Source organism: Tympanuchus pallidicinctus, unplaced genomic scaffold (genome assembly GCF_026119805.1).
Source record: "Tympanuchus pallidicinctus isolate F22 unplaced genomic scaffold, pur_lepc_1.0 scaffold15, whole genome shotgun sequence".
NCBI lineage: Eukaryota > Metazoa > Chordata > Aves > Galliformes > Phasianidae > Tympanuchus > Tympanuchus pallidicinctus.
Window position 1 is genome coordinate 24491600 of NW_026294669.1, and position 15558 is coordinate 24507157.

Genomic DNA, 15558 nt, shown 5'->3' on the forward strand with positions numbered 1-15558 from the left:
AACCATGCTGTGTCGCTGAATGATAACAGCATGATGTATATCTCCAGATTAGCATTTCTGCTGAAGTTCACATCAACTCCAAATCCTAATTACTATCCAGACTCGCTACCAAAGCCCTCCATGGGCACACCCAGTCCTGGCAGGAATACCCCCATCCTGGGCAGGACCCTGTGCTGCCGTGGGGCTGCGAGCACCAGTGCCGTCCCTGCAAACACCTCCTGCCCACCACAGGGCACGAGAGCCTTGGAGGAGAGCAGCCTGTGGCCCTGGGCAATAGGACACTTAAAAATGCTTCTTAACTCTTACTGGAGGCAGGAGACCAGTGTACAGCCTTGCCCTTGTTCTGTCCTGACTCACAGGAATCTGCACTTGAATTGTTTGATGGAGCTCAGTGCCAAAGATTACGCTCCCCTGCTTTGCTCTGAGATAAACTTAGCAAAGCTCCTTGCTTAGAATGTCTTATGCAGGGTGAGAAGCTATGAAAGAGCCCAGCCAACACTGTGCACACAGGTTGCTCCTGGCTGAGGCCAGGCGATACTACAGCCCTGTCCCTGTCCCACGTGTGCTATGAGGTAAAGGGGAGTGAGGGCAGCGTCAGTCTGGGAACGTTAGCACTGTGTGCTGGGTTGGAAATGGCCCTCAGATTGGGTATCTTCTCTTTCCCCCCTTTTGTTCCACTCGTGGCTCCATAGCCTGGAACAGAAGCACAGCTACCTTGTTCTTGCCCGGCCTGTTAGAGTTATGGGAGGGAGGGGTGGATCTAGCATCCATCTGGTAGTTATTGATTACGGCCATCTGGTAAGACAACAGCTTTTTTGTATCATGTCGGATCATAAACTCTCTCCTAAAGCTGTCTCTGTGAAGGGCTGTGCATGCACTGGGGAGCAGGAGAGGGGCTGCCTGAGATGGCAGCTCAGTGCCCAGGGCAGGGGCTGCATCCTCCCTGCTGCTGCTTGTGTGCGGCGCTTCCCCACGGTGCTTCCCAGTGGAGCTCTGTGTGAGGTCCAGTCAGGATGGGCGAGTCCCTCAGTCCACCACCAGTCCTGCTAGCAGCTCAGCTCTTGCTGTCTGCCCTGGGGCTTGCCCTGGCCAAAGGCCAGCCCTTCCCAGAAAAGCCTCTCCTCATTTTTCCCTGCTGAGGTTGTTTGTTTTGACTTCTGACCTGGTTATTTCTTTCTGCCACAGGAGAACATATTTGTATTTTCTGTATTGCAGACGTTTCAGGCCAATGAGGATGCCACAGAGGTGGTTCTCAACAAGATCCACAGCCCAGTGCTCACACGCTTTGTGCGCATCCGTCCCCAGAGCTGGCACAACGGCATTGCCCTGAGGCTGGAGCTGTATGGCTGCCGCATCACCGGTGAGCATCTCCCTGTTCCCACCAGCCCTCCTCTCTGTTCCTCCAGCACTCTGTCCCAGGCTGTGACAGCTGTTTGGGGCAGCAGTGGTGGCACTGCAGGTGGCACAGAGGCACCTATCCCTTCAGCTGTGCTTAGGGAAACCAGGGCCCAGACCCTGGAAGCAAGAGAAAGCACTTAGTGCGGCTTCAGTGCCCAGAGCTTAAACTTGCAGAGGAAACCACAAGTGCCCTCTTCCTCCTTCCTGGCTGCTCACACCCTCTCTTTCCCTGCAGATTCACCCTGCTCCAACTTGCTGGGGATGCTTTCTGGCCTCATCCCTGACTCGCAGATCTCAGCCTCTTCTATCAGAGGCTATGACTGGTCCCCCAGCATGGCCCGCTTGGTGAGCAGCCGTTCAGGCTGGTTTCCACGCATTCCCCAAGCCCAGCCTGGGGAGGAGTGGCTGCAAGTGGACCTGGGCGTCCCAAAGAACGTCAAAGGTGTCATTATCCAGGGGGCTCGCGGAGGGGACAGCGTGACCACCACCGAGTCCCGCTCCTTTGTGAAGAAGTTTAAGGTAGCCTACAGCATGAATGGAAAGGACTGGGAATTCGTCCAGGACCCCAAAACGATGCAGGCCAAGGTAAGCACTGCTTGGAGCAGCTGCAAAAAAGTGATATGCTTTTGGCTATCTTCAGTCTGTCTGATGATGTCTTTGAAAATTAGCTTTTGTTTTGTTTGCAGTGATTTTGGGAATTTGAGTTGTCACTATGAAAGGTTGCATCCCCTGGTTCTGCTTTTAAGCTATATTAGGGGATGCAGGTTCCACCTAGTCTGAGAGATAGTAGCTTCACTTCTCATTACAGACCAGGCATGGGGATGTGGACAATATTTTCTGCTCTTTCCAGCTTCTGCAAGTCAGAGCCAACAAGATAATGTGTCAAATTTTGTTTGACACAAACTATTTGCATATTTTAAGGGGAGAGATGTTACTGTTCAGTCTTGCAGCTCTGGAACGGGAGAACAAATCACAATCTTTGGGAAATCTGCTATATTAAGTTCTCTATACCACACCAGCATAAGCCTGAAATCTCATGTAATTTTCCCATGTTGTTGGAGCTAGCCATAATCTTTCTGCTTAGTATTGTGGAGGTGGTAGGGGGCTTGAGGAATAAATGAATTCTCTGCTACTGCCAAGAATTTTGTTTTTATGCAAACTCATCTGCTCCTGAAAGTTTAGGTATGTTTTAATTTTTCCTGATCATAAAAACGAGTTTTAGAAGACCTGATGCTATCTATAGCCCTGTGTTTATTGTTTATTCTCCACAGACTTCAGTTCATGCACTCATGCTGAAAAACGGCAGTACTTACAACTGTACAGAAAACTGAGTGTTTGCACTGTCCTAGAACATGCAGTAGCTTTCTTACTTGCCAAAGGACAAATCTGATTTTGTTTATACATGAAGTGAGTGGATGTTCCACACGCTTTCCTGGTGAGGTTTGGATCAGAATCTAGTCCCTGGATATGAAGCAGAGGCCAAGGGAGATCATGCAAGTTTCTTGGAAACAGCCTATTTGGTCCTCTTGAAATTGAGGAGGAGCAGCCCAGTTGCTGCTCAGCAGTATTCACTGCCTTGCAGTTGAACAGCTAAACTATTTCAAATCATGGCTGTGTCCTGCCAGACCCAAATATCTAGGCTGGTGGAGAGCAGGTGGGATGTATGTGTCACGAACTTATCCTCTCTCTGCAGCTCTTTGAAGGCAACATCCATTACGATATCCCTGAAATCCGGAGGTTTGACCCTGTTCCTGCCCAGTACGTCCGAGTGCACCCAGAAAGGTGGTCCCCAGCAGGAATAGGAATGCGTCTGGAAGTGCTGGGATGTGACTGGACAGGTAGGACACCTCTGCTTTCACCCACTGGTTGTGAAAGGGGCTGAGCCAGCAAGACAAGAGTAAGGTTATTTCTCTCCCTGCTGACCCACCTCAGGCTCATGTGGGGGCAGGGAGCCATGAGTGCAGGAGTGGCATGAGCCCATCTTTTTTCTTCCGTCTTAAAAGCAAGTTAGGTCTGGGGCTGGCCTTGAAGTGGGATGTAGTGCAATGCCTGAATGCCAATTCAAGCTTTCCCAAGGAGCCACATGTGGGATTTACCCCTGCCTCTCCTCTACTCCTTTTGAATCTTTTATCTGGATGTTGTGCAGGCTTTTGCACTCCCAGTGTTAGTTAGACAATATATGCACTTTTCAACCCAAATGAATAAGACAAAAAAGTAGGAAGAGGAGCAGAGGCACAAAAGTGGAGTGCTGGGACTGCTACAGCTATCTTGAGCTGCCCCAATAAGGTTTTACTAAGAAAAGAGAGCTATCCCTCTCATCAAACCCCATGTGGAAATCCTACTGCAGAGAAGGCTGGGGAGTTAGCTTTACAACATTCCTAAGAACAGGGAAGTTTGTTCACTTTTTTTGCCCACCTGTTTTTCACAAGTGAAACATCTTGCAGATGCCATTATTTTTAACGCAGAAGTGAAAACTGTCTAACACACTCACTGGGATCAATAGAGGCTGTGCCTCTGACCCCTCTAAGGCTCAGTCATGATTGATTGCTCCTTGGTTTCATCCCCAAAAGCCAAAAATGCACCCAACAGTTCATTGTGTCTGACGCTTTTCAGTGCCAGGGGCTAGTGGTCCTTTCTTTTTCTTTTTTTAATTATTTTAATAATCCGCTTAAATCTAAATCTGGTGTCCAGATGTCAGCGATAAAGAGGTATGATTTCCATTTTATAAACACATCTGTACAAAGCATTTTCTTACAAGAATTCCCATTCTCAGAAGCTTAAAAGACGCAGAGCTTTTTTTTCCAGCCTTTTGTGTAGTGGTTACTAGCCTTTCCTCCTGTGAAGTTCTGTGTGATGCATTACAAACGTTAGCAGCAAGTACAGAACACATATACACAAGATTAACAATGATAATTTGTCACCTTTGAAATCTACGGCAAATCTTTCCCTGGACTGCAGATATATTGTAGACAATCTAAACCTCAATATTAAAACTTAATTTAAACCTTATGACATCTTTGGGATGACAGGCACAGAGGCTTCCGTGCGAGCGGTGGGAGCTGAGGCTCTGCAAAGAAGTGGTTGGGCAGCCCCCACACCACTGCTTCCCGCAGCTCCCAGGCGTTTTCTGGCTGCCAGATCTCTGGCCCACTGCTGGCACACGCATCACACCCCAGTACCCTGATGCCATGCTCTACTCTGACCATGTCCGTGTCAGCCCCTCCAGAGCACTCCCTCAGATTAAAAAGCCAAAGAAATGCAACTTTCTCCATTTCTAGTCCTATTTTTAGTCCAAATTTTCTTTTATGGCTGTGTCCGTGTTCAATTTCAGTATCAGCAGCGACAGCCGATGTTTTTTCCAGGCAGGGTGCTTTATGGTCATTTCCCAGTGTGGCTGTCTAATCATTTGCACGTTGTAATGTTTAAAACACAACTGCCAAGTCATAAATATTTTTTAGCTTTATTGATCTACAAGCATTCCGCTTTGTAATCAGAGCCGGGCTTGTAATCTTGTGGATTCACCATGTTACAAAGAGTGTTTAGATCAACAATGAAACCTGGGGAGCAAAGATAGCCCATGGCTTTATCTGCATGCTAAATGCGGTCCCTGATGCAGGCAACACAGCCCTCCTTTGCTGGGAGGATTCAGGCGTGTTACAGAACTGGCTGTGAAGACTCAGGCAATTGCACTTGCTTGGAAACAAGATTAAGAGATGGATTAAAGCAAGCTGATTAAGAATATTTTCAAATGAGGGCCAAAGCCAATGTGTGCCCTGCCCAGCTGTTTTCATTTCTTATCAGCAACGAGCATCTTAATTACAGAATCAACCAGGTAAATTGGCAGCAACCAGGCCTGTAAACTAGTTGGCTAGTAGCTCAAACACAGTGAAGCAAGCAGTCTGCAATAGGCTTCTTTCAAAGACCTGCCAATTTTTTTCCTCTGAAGAGTGGAGATTGATGAATGTTCACTTGCAGCTGGTTTTCTCTCCTTTGAAGTTCCGAACATCTGGTTTCAATTGCTCGGTGACTTTGCATTTTGATCATCCGTTACCACCAGTTGCACAGACACTTGCTGGGCCAGGGAGAGAGAAAGCGAGCAAGAGACCACTGTTTTTCACTTTCCATTTCACACGTCGCATTGTCCTCCCTGCTATTTTCATTATCTCATGTAACCATCTTGTTGCGGCTCTGCCATGGTAACTGATTTTTCAAGATATATTTCTGCGGCTTGTCTGGGGCAATGCAACACTGCTGATTTACATCCTCTCAGCATCTGTATCCCGTATGGGACTTGGCTTTCAAGGTCCTTCCACATTGTCACATTTCAGCTATAAATCTCAATATACAAGAACAACAACCTAAAAAATGTACCGGCTCTAAATAACATGCAGCTTTTGATACGTTGCCTTCACCTGCTGCTTTCTCCCCCTCACCCCCCTTCTTTTTTATGACATTTTTCTGTGCCTGGCTGCTTGCAATTTGCTTCTTGGTTGTGTTTGGAGTTTTATGGGGTTGTAACAAATTTGAACTTACAAATTAAAAGACTTTGAGGTTATTTGGTATTTTACTTTGAACGAAAGACAACCACCGGGAAAAAAAAGGGAAAAAAAACCTGAGTCTCTGTGCAGCATGTTTAATAACAGGAAAATAAAAGGGCAGAAAGGAGCCTATGGAAAATATTCAATGTATTTAGCCATTTCCTCCTGCTTCTGGCTTTATTAAATGATATCCTGAAGGGTGCCGACAAAGCAACACAATCACACACAAGTGAGCAAAGCAGCCTCTTTTTGAAAGAGGAAAGAATAAAGGCTGCTGTACTCCAGTTAGCGCACCCGTAAAAGGAGAGCCTGCTGGAATCTAATGTCGTTTACTGTTGATCTTAATATCCTTCTCTTTCTTGGTTAAATTTCCCCTGACACCTGCTTTGAGGTTGTTTCACACGGGCCATGTTGGAGAGAGGGAGATTGGACAGAGACACTTTAAAAGCGTAGTCAGGAGCCTGGAGTGTGAAACCAGATGCTTTCTGCAGTGAGCCAGAGCACACCAGGGGATTCTCTGGGTCCGCTTGTGGTTACGTCATTTGTGGGTTTGAGTGACTTGTTTTATAAATTGGCACAACTGGTGGGAATGTTGCGTGTGTGTTTTTCGTGTGTCATATGCCTTTATGAAAGGAAGAGATGTTCTGCCTGTGATCTCTGTTATCCAGTAACTACAGCCAAGAGTACTGCCAACACCCGTGTAGATTAAAAAATGAAGAAAGAAAGTAGCATGTATGTCTGGAGGAGAGCACTGTCCAACAGGGACTCTAAATCAAAGGAACCCCCCTATGGAAACAGCCAGTTCACACCAAGTTCAAACCACACTGACATTTGTAGCGTACGGAAGTTTTGTGGTACTCTTGTCCTGTCTCTTCCTGCCATTACAAGAACATGAGAAAAAGACTTTTTGCTTTGTTTCCCATTGCCTGGCCTTCTTGTACCACCTATTGCACACAGCATCTCTACTCCCTGTTTTGCAGATGTGAAGCCCACTGCAGAGACGCTGGTGCCCACTTTGAAGAGCGAAGAGACCACCACCCCATACCCAACTGATGAAGAGGCAACTGAGTGTGGTGATAGCTGTGGAGAAGAGGAAGGTATGTATCAGGAAAGTACATCTTTATCTCAGTAAAAGATGGTTTCAGAGCTAAGAAAGCATTCTTATCTTCCTATTTGCTCCTGTATATGGGCCTGATTCCTGGAAAGCTTTCAGTAATGTTATTAGCAATAGATTGAGATTTAAAAAAAAAAACTACCCAAAATCTGATAAGTTATATCAAGGAAGGATGCAAGAGCAAGACAGATAGCAACTAATTTAGTCCCTAGGGTATAAGACTTACAGAGCTGCTCTCCCAGTTTCCTTACATGACCTGAAGCAGCTCACTGAGGGCCCTCTTTTGTACCAGATCCTTCTGGTTGCATGTCATAAATTCAGAAGGTGATTCAGGGAAAGATTCAGACTGCCTGTCATGAAGGGCTCCTTTTGCAGAGATCACAAACGTGGGAGTAAATCACAACATGCAGAGAAGGCAGGTGTGCTGAAGACAACCTGTCTTGTGAGGATCATCTTGTTTAATATCAAATGCTTAAAAATTAGAAGGACAGACTGGGCTCCTTGTGCAGGCAGGAGGGGTGAAATACAAGCTGCAAGCAGCATTTTGCCCCCCCCTTTCTTAGATGGCTGTCAGATATATGGAGGATGGTTTGGTATCTGTGGTGCTTGCTTGCCTCATCTGATTGTAGAAGAGGCTGAACGTTTTAGGCTATGTACTCTGCTTATAAAGAGCTGATGCAACAGGGAGACTAGTCCTCTCTGCCTCAGATCCTTACCTGTAAAACAGACATCTTACCCTTCTGCTCCTTTCAAGGGCAGGGTGAGCATCTAAATCTGGAAAAGATCAGATGAAGAGGGAGGGCATGGCGGAGCCTTGTAGGGTTGGATGCACGGCACAGCGTACAGAAGAGGCACACCTCTGGGCATAGCAGCAGGGCCTGGGCCTCAGCAGTGAGGCTTGGGCATTTACACAAAGACCGCAATGAGAAATCTCATGACAAAATGCTGTCCTTTGAGATCGTTCCTAGGACTTCTGTTACTGCATCTTCAAGTCCCAGAGAAAAAAATTAATGGATTTTTAAATATATAAATTAAAAAAAGAAGATTAATTGTCTTTTTCATCCCCCCCACTGGGATTCTGCTGTAGTTCAGTTCTGGAAATGCAAGTTACAAAAGCAGCTCAAAGGGCCTGATTCTAATTTCTTTGCCTCGATGATGAGCCTTTGCAACCCTGCTACCAATGAGGCACTTGGGAAGCTGCCGAGAGGAATTTAGGCCAGTAACAGTCTATGCAGCAAGATGGTTCCTGGGTGAAGTCCAGTGCAAGAGGGAGTGGAGTATTCTTTGGAGCAAGGAACCAGCCTCCATGTCAGCTTCACTCAGATTTAGCAACAATTTTCATTCTCATACTTCATAAACAATGAGTGTGTTTCTCTCGACAATCAGATTTATGACAGCCAAACAGAAACAATGCTGCTCTCCAGGGTATGAGATTAGGTTGGAATAAAAGGATCCATGATCTGCATTGTTTTATTTCTAAATGAGAATGTGAAAGAAAGCTCTGTGCCCCTCGCAGCAAAGTTCCCTGATGCCTATCGCTTGAGTCACTCACCTCCTTCTGGATATCGCTCGGTTTGCTGGCACTGTAATTTAGAACTTCCTCTTTGCTCAGGAAAAACCCAGCCTATAATTGGTCTCTGACGTGCATGTCCGCTGAGTGCTTGGGATGATCTCAGGCCATCTCTGCAAGCCTCCGTGCCTTATGGCTGCTTCTCCCACTGAGGGAGCCAGCAGCTGCCTCGCTGCTACATGCAGCCCTTGGCATGTGCCCTCCTGCCCACAGACCTGTTTCTGCAGGGAGGCTATCCAGAGCTTTTAAAGCTCTTGACACAGAGGAATTTGCTCTGCTCCTATTTCACAGCTTAAAACTTAAAGGGCACACCCAAAGACCATGTGGTGAGTCCATAGCAGAGCTAGAAATAGAGGCTGTCTCCTTTCACTCAGAATCCAAGAGCTTGAGCTCATAGTGGCCCCACATTTCCCCTGGTAACGTTTCTATGAGAAGGTAGGAAGCGATGAGTGACAGCTCGCCATGTTGACAGACAGCTCCCGTCTGGTGCAAGTGGCTAGATCTGTCACTCAGGAGCTGGGATTTTGGAGCACTTGAGAGTCTCCGTTTGGAGCCAGAGCAGGAACTGAGGAGCACAGGGACACTCAGGAAGTACTCCTCCCTGACATTTAAGAAGGCATTTAATATTTGACCAGTCTAGGGGATGAGGAAAAGGTGCTGATTGGAGTCTAGAAGTGTTCGGAGCTTGCTTTTATATTTGCTTAGTTTGGTGGATTAGCTGCGGGATGTGGAGTGGGCATTTTCATGATGCAGAACTTAAGACTGATCCCTGGAGCTGACGAAATGTGAGATAGGTTAAAAGCATCAGTCTGAGTGAGATTTCATGCTTTCTTCAGTATTTATGACTTGCTAACCATTTTAGTGGATTATTTTGTTTTTAATCCAAGTTTGTTTTCTTTCTGTTTTGCTTTTAAGATTTCCATCTTCCTGCAAACTTCAACTGCAACTTTGATCCCCCTGAAGACCTGTGTGGTTGGTCACATGACTTGGCAATGGGCTACACGTGGTCTTTTCAGTCTGCAAGCACCTGGATGGGCAACTCTGAACCAAGTCCCGAGACTGTGCCTGGTAAGATGATTAATGTCACAGTGAAGTAGGGAAGAGGGAGCTGATGGGCCTTTTTCCTTGTGAACAGGATGACTGATTATGCACAGCTATCAGGAGTTGCAAAGGCTGTGCAAAGCTGAATGTTTTCTTTTGTGGAAGCTTTCAGATGCTTTGTTTTATGGGTTCATGACTTATTTATAGGACTGTGACTGCTGGCACTGAGTTGTACTAACTATCCTCTTGAGATAGTCTTGAAGCAGAGACTGGGTTTTGAATCCCCAGTGACTGTGTAGGCTGGTCCATGCTTTGTTCCACATCCTGATCCAAATGTCCCCTACAAGACCCAATGTTTTTTTCTCCAGAATGCGCTTCCTCTTTTGTTAGAGGTGTGTTTTCTGCCTCCCATATGTTGCTCGGTTTGCCTACAGTTTTCAGCTATTCTGCACTCTGGGCGTGCATAGGCTGAATTTCAGCCTCCTCTCAGTGAAGGATGATGTAAGCCCTAAGAATGCAGAAATATGCCAGCTACTTGCTGTTTGACTTTTGCTCTTTTTCTCTGCTTTGAAAGCAGAAGATTTGCATGTGTGTGGCTGAGCCTAATTTATGGAGGACCTCACTGAGATGGGTTGGCATGGGTTGGAAAGGGGCCTGCCTCTGGCAGTGTGGTTGACGCATGGCGTTCTGTAGCTTCACGTCTTTGAAGCTGCTCTGGGACTAGTGCCGTTTCCTTACTGTTCTCGACTTTGTGGCATGAGTTGCGTGAAGGACATTTTCTGGTTTCCATGTGACAGTAGCCTGTGGCACCGTGACATCTCTTCACATTCATTCGTTGCTTATGAAACCCGAGACTCCATCAGGGAGAGCTGGCTGATGTTCTGGGCTTCAGCTCTGCCCTGTGCCTGGTGACTCCAGTGTCAGCACACCGCATGCCCAGGGAGCTGTGCGTGCCTCAGGCTCCTCCCAGCTCTCCCAGTCACCCCGGTGAGGTTGAGTCTGGAGATGCAAACATTCAGGCGAACCTGTTAGCCACCTGGCAGAGGCGCTGGCCAGATTGGCAGCGCTGGCAGCCAGTTGGAAAGCCGTGCAGCCAACACCTGGTAGGCAGTGCTAAAGAGGAAAATATGTATTCCAGAAACATATGGGAAGAGGAGAATCTGCTACATCTCCACACACAAATCACCCCCACACAAACGCACACATCATTTTTCTCTTTGGATCCTGAGGTGCCCAGCATTTTTCTAAGAGACACAGTAATGCCGTAAGCACAGCCTATGTGGACATCTGACAAATTCTTTGGTGTGACATAGGGTCACAGTGTCTGCCATGGAGAAAAACATTTTCATATTTCAAGTGTTTATCTCTTCAGCATTTGAGTGCTTTAGAAGATTAATATCTGGAGATCAGTGGAGCCTCAGGCAACTGGAGAGAACACTTACAGCCAGCCCCAGACTTAATAACCCTCCCCATCTCATTCGTTGTAATAATGTTTAATTAATATAAGCCTCCTGCAAGTAGGATAAAAATTACTTATTTTTATAACTCAGACTCAATTTTTCATTTCATTTCCTCTCCCCCGAGTCTCCCTACAATTAGTTGGCCATAGTTTCTTAGAAGATTGTGAGTGTATGCTGGTGCTGCATCAGACATCTTAGCATGCAGTTCTGGATTTTACCCTTCTCCTACACTTTCTTTTCCCTTAACAAGTTACGAATTGCAGGACCCCAATCCCTTCAGCCAGGAGACCTTTCTCCTGCTGAGTTCAGTGCTCTGGTTTGGTGCCAGCACAGAGAGCAATCCCTCACTGCACTGCGACCTGCAGTGGGGTGTCCCAGTGGGCACACACAGGCACTCAGACACTGTCAGGAGGTCACAATCTGTATGAGCAGAGGGAGGAGAGGAGGCAGCAGCTCCAGAGGCCTGAAGTGATGTTCCCATGGCCGTGGAGGAGCACAGCAGACAAGCTATGAGCATGGCAATTTCTGATCCCCAGTCATCTCAGCTGCTGGAGGCTTGCAGCTGCTCACAGTGACTCAGAGCCGTGCTCTGAAGCAGCATGGGTGTCCCTTGTTCTGGTCACATCTTGAGCAGCTGTGGTCATGACACTGGCCACACGGCCTTCTGACTGGCTGGATTGGCAAGGGGTACAGCCATGTGCTTGCCTTGCCCACACAGCACAGGACTGTGGAAGGGCTTTGGTCCTTCTCTACAAAATTAAGAGGACAAGACACAAAGGGAAACAGCTATTTGCTTTTTTCCTCCATGCATAGCTTTTAACAAAAAAACCAAGGAGCATGAAAAAGAGGCAGCGCTTGCCCCTCAGTGGGGACAGAATCGAAGCATTGTTTGGTTCGCACTCCCCCCATTCTTCCCCTGGCTTCCCCTCACGCTCCCTCCAGCACTTTGTTTCTACTTACAAAATTCATCCACGGACTCCAGGGAGCAAAGAATGAAAAGCCCTTGTTCGGGGTGGTCTTTTCTTGTGAGTTCCCCACCCCAGGGTGAGCAGTTGGGTGAAGCAGAGCAGCTGTGCTCGGTTTAGGGGAGGGCAGAAGCCAATGGGAACTCAAAGCCACTGGAGCACCATTTACTCTCATTTAAAGGTGCGGCTCTAGCCAGAGCCTGCGATCATTCCACAGTAGCAAGGAAATATGCTGTGCCTTTAAGAGCCAAGTGGGATATGTTTCTATTTCTTTTGAAAGTAGCAAAACAAAAATTAAAATTAAATGGGAAAAAGTAATAATAAAAGGAGGAGCCCCGACTCAGCCTGTGTGAGAGGGGCGGGAAGGAAATGACCATGCTGAAATATCCTCTGTGAGGCGGTTGATTAGAAAAATCTGCTGAGAGACAGGCCTGAATTCCTCAGATATCGCCTGATTTCATTTTATGCACTGCATGCAATTCCTCCTTGTCTTTGGCACAGAGAACTACTTCTTGAGACTGAGAAGACACCCCCTGCTCTCGTTCCACTATTTTTATTTCCAAGATACTCTATCAGGCAGCTCTGCGTTTCTTTTTTTAGTGCTGTGTTCCTTGGGCCCTTCACACCATGGATTAGCTCCACGTCCTCTCCTGCAGGCTCCCATTACACGGCTGGAGACCTGGTGGTGAGCATGCACCCAAAGTGCACCACTCAGCAGAAACCTAGCATGGGTCCAGTTGCTGCCCTGCCCTTTGCAAGCCTGGAAAATGCTGTTGCTCCCTTTTACATTGCCCCCTTGAGAAGCTGCCAGAATTTTTCCCTCCATGGATTTTCAGATGCTTCCTATCTGTAAAACGTTTCCCCTTCGCTGCACCTAGCAAACTTCAGGCAGCATCATGTTCAGGTTTCGCCTCCTCTTGCTACACGCAATGGCAGTGTGCCATTGGTGTCAAGGTTTTAAGGATCTGAAAATAAATCTGGTTGGTGAGTTGGGCAGCTCTTTGAATTGTACCAGGAGAGTGTGCAGGACCTGGGTCACATCCCCAGCTGGCTGGTGCAGTTGCATTGCTCTCCGTGGTGCCACATGAATAAGCCATTATGAGAAGCTGGATTAGGTGTGCTTTGCTCACTTTCTCCCTCCTCTGTTCTTGCAGGGCTTTAGCATACCTTGTGGTCCCAGCAAGGCACCACAGATCTGCGTCTCTTTCACACCCTGCTTTCTGTTTGGTCCAAACCTGTGGCCAAGCTATAAGCCCGGCGCTATTCAGACAGATGTGCATGCAGGAAGAGCAGTTGGAGCCTTGTAGCTCTCCTGGCCAGCTGGGTCCTGTACCAGGCTGCGAAACCCACCAGGAGCTGCTGCTGCTGGTGTGGCCCCGCTGGCCCTGAGGTGAAAAATGCTGCTCCTTGGGCTGCAGGCGCTGAAGGGAAAGGTTTATTTGCTTCAAAGTGTTTCCAGCAGAGGAATGTTTTTAGTGCTCTGAAGTTTCATAAGAGCTTATTTTGTAAGGAAAACAAATCCCGAGTTGTTTTTATGCTGGTGGTGACCCTTTACCATGTCTTTGTTTTTCCCATGGGATTCTTGGGAGGAAAAACTTTATATTTTTCCTGCAATCCATGAGAATTTCTGCCTGAACTCCTTGATCCTGCTCTGTCCAACCCAGCAGAAAGGTTTTCTTTGTGTTAATGGATCTGGACTGGGCTGGGTCTGCACTCTCATAGGGCTCACACTCAGGGCTCGTGCCTTGGGGACATATCCTGTGCCCTTTGAAGCAGGAGGGAGCTTTGTGGTGTGTGGTGCAGACTGCATCTCACAGAGCCAAGCACGGTTCTCCTTCCTACATTTGCACGAGGACAGCACACTGAACATCATTTGTTCCTGCAGCACAGTGGGGTTGGGCCTCCTGATCCCAGGGCACAGAGGCTGACTGGGCTGTGCTGGGCTGCGCTGTGCTGAGGCTAAGCATTGGGCTGGGCCATAACCGGCTTTGGTGCTCTTGTCCCTGCACTGCCAGCAAAACTCATGCTTGCCATTAGGCTCACCATTTTATTCATAGCTTGCCTTGTTGAGTCCCTAATCACTTTTGTGACCCAAAAGCCAATGACACACGCTGACTGTAAAACCAGGCAGGAAAGCCAGAAGCTGTCTCTCAAATCTCAGTGCATACATCACTCCATGCCTTAGCAGCTCATGAGTCACAGAGCCTCATTTGGGTAAGCGTGTGTGAGCAGGCAAGCAGAGACGCATGCGAGCAGCGTGCGCAACAAATGTACTGCTCAGTGGGTTGGTGCCTGTCATTGTGCATGCACACAGCTGGGTGCAGGAAGGCCTGTGTGCACCTTTCATGTGGCAGTGCACGCTGCCTGCTGGGCTGGAGCTGGGTGCCGCACGGGTAGCAGCCTGCTTAGCTAAATGTCAGGTGCTAATTGGCACCTGGCTTGTCAGGGGCACCGTGCCCTCCCTGCGTGCCCAGGGGGAGGCTGAGGGACTGCGGCCACACGGCGCTGAGAAGGACAAGAGGCTTAATTAAGAGAGGGGATGTAATGGCCCGTCCATTAGCCGGGCTCCATGGGCAGGTTGAGGGCCTGGCACCAGGCAGGTGCAGCGTTTTATGCCTTTTCACGGACTGATTTAGATACTGAAATGGCAAGGACTTGGCAGGCTAATTAGCACATAATCAAAATTGAGGGAAATTTCCAGCAGACGCAGTGATCTAGTTAATATAAATATTAGTTTTACAGAGGATTGATTTCCCTTTGTAAATGAAAGTCTGTCATTGAGGAGAGGCCTGTCACTGCAATTACAGTGGCAGCTTTTTGAGGTGAATTTGCATGATTTGCCAAAAAAATAAAAATATAAAACTACCCAATCTCAATCAGCATATTCATCTGCTGTCATCCCCTGCACTGGAGCACCCTGCTGCCATGGAGAGGCTGAGCTCTCTCCTTCTGCAGGGAAAAGCAGGGCTGACACAGCCTCAGGTCACAACCCCAGCATGATGGCAGGACACGAAGCAGGCTTTTCTGGGACATCCCAGAGTGGCATTTGTGGCTGTGCAGGTATCAGGGCCCAGAGAGATGGGCTGTGGTGCTGTCACTAAAACACACCCTGAAACAATCTCTGCAATGGGGAAGAGTGCAGTGACCTTTGGAGGTGTGTACGTGAAGGCAGTGCATTGTGCAGCCTCTATAGGAGCAGTGGCTGTAAGTCAGCAATACCCAGCGAGGGGGAAATGCTATAGGAACCTGGGGTGTGGGTAATTGCTTGTGTACGTCCTGCCCAACATGTTTTGCTGGAAAACCTCCAGGTGTGCTGCTGACACCAGCAAGGGAACGTGTGTTTCTCTGGAGAGGGGCTGTGGCATGCAGGACCATGTACTCAGGCTGGCTGACCTTGGCAAGGGAGCGGCTGTTTGGTTCCTGGCTGCAACCTGACCTGAGGTACAAGGCTGCATCCCCCCATGTCCTCTCA

The 15558-nt window shown here is 47.9% G+C and overlaps 1 protein-coding gene and 1 long non-coding RNA gene across 7 annotated transcripts in view; one reads left to right on the top strand and one right to left on the bottom strand.

The window, feature by feature from the left end:
• NRP2 (neuropilin 2) overlaps window positions 1-15558 on the top strand; it is an 80290-nt gene that overhangs the window by 41486 nt on the left and 23246 nt on the right. For all 6 annotated transcript variants that reach the window (XM_052674702.1, XM_052674704.1, XM_052674700.1 and 3 more), the window contains exons 8-12: window positions 1216-1360; window positions 1634-1983; window positions 3092-3236; window positions 6917-7033; window positions 9536-9688. In XM_052674702.1, coding sequence (XP_052530662.1) covers window positions 1216-1360; window positions 1634-1983; window positions 3092-3236; window positions 6917-7033; window positions 9536-9688 — 910 coding nt within the window. The remainder of the gene's footprint in view (window positions 1-1215; window positions 1361-1633; window positions 1984-3091; window positions 3237-6916; window positions 7034-9535; window positions 9689-15558) is intronic.
• LOC128076715 (uncharacterized) lies at window positions 6924-8859 on the bottom strand. The gene is made up of 3 exons (XR_008204630.1): window positions 8603-8859; window positions 7767-7824; window positions 6924-7016 (listed from the first exon to the last, which is right to left on the bottom strand). It is a non-coding gene; the product is annotated as an uncharacterized LOC128076715 (long non-coding RNA).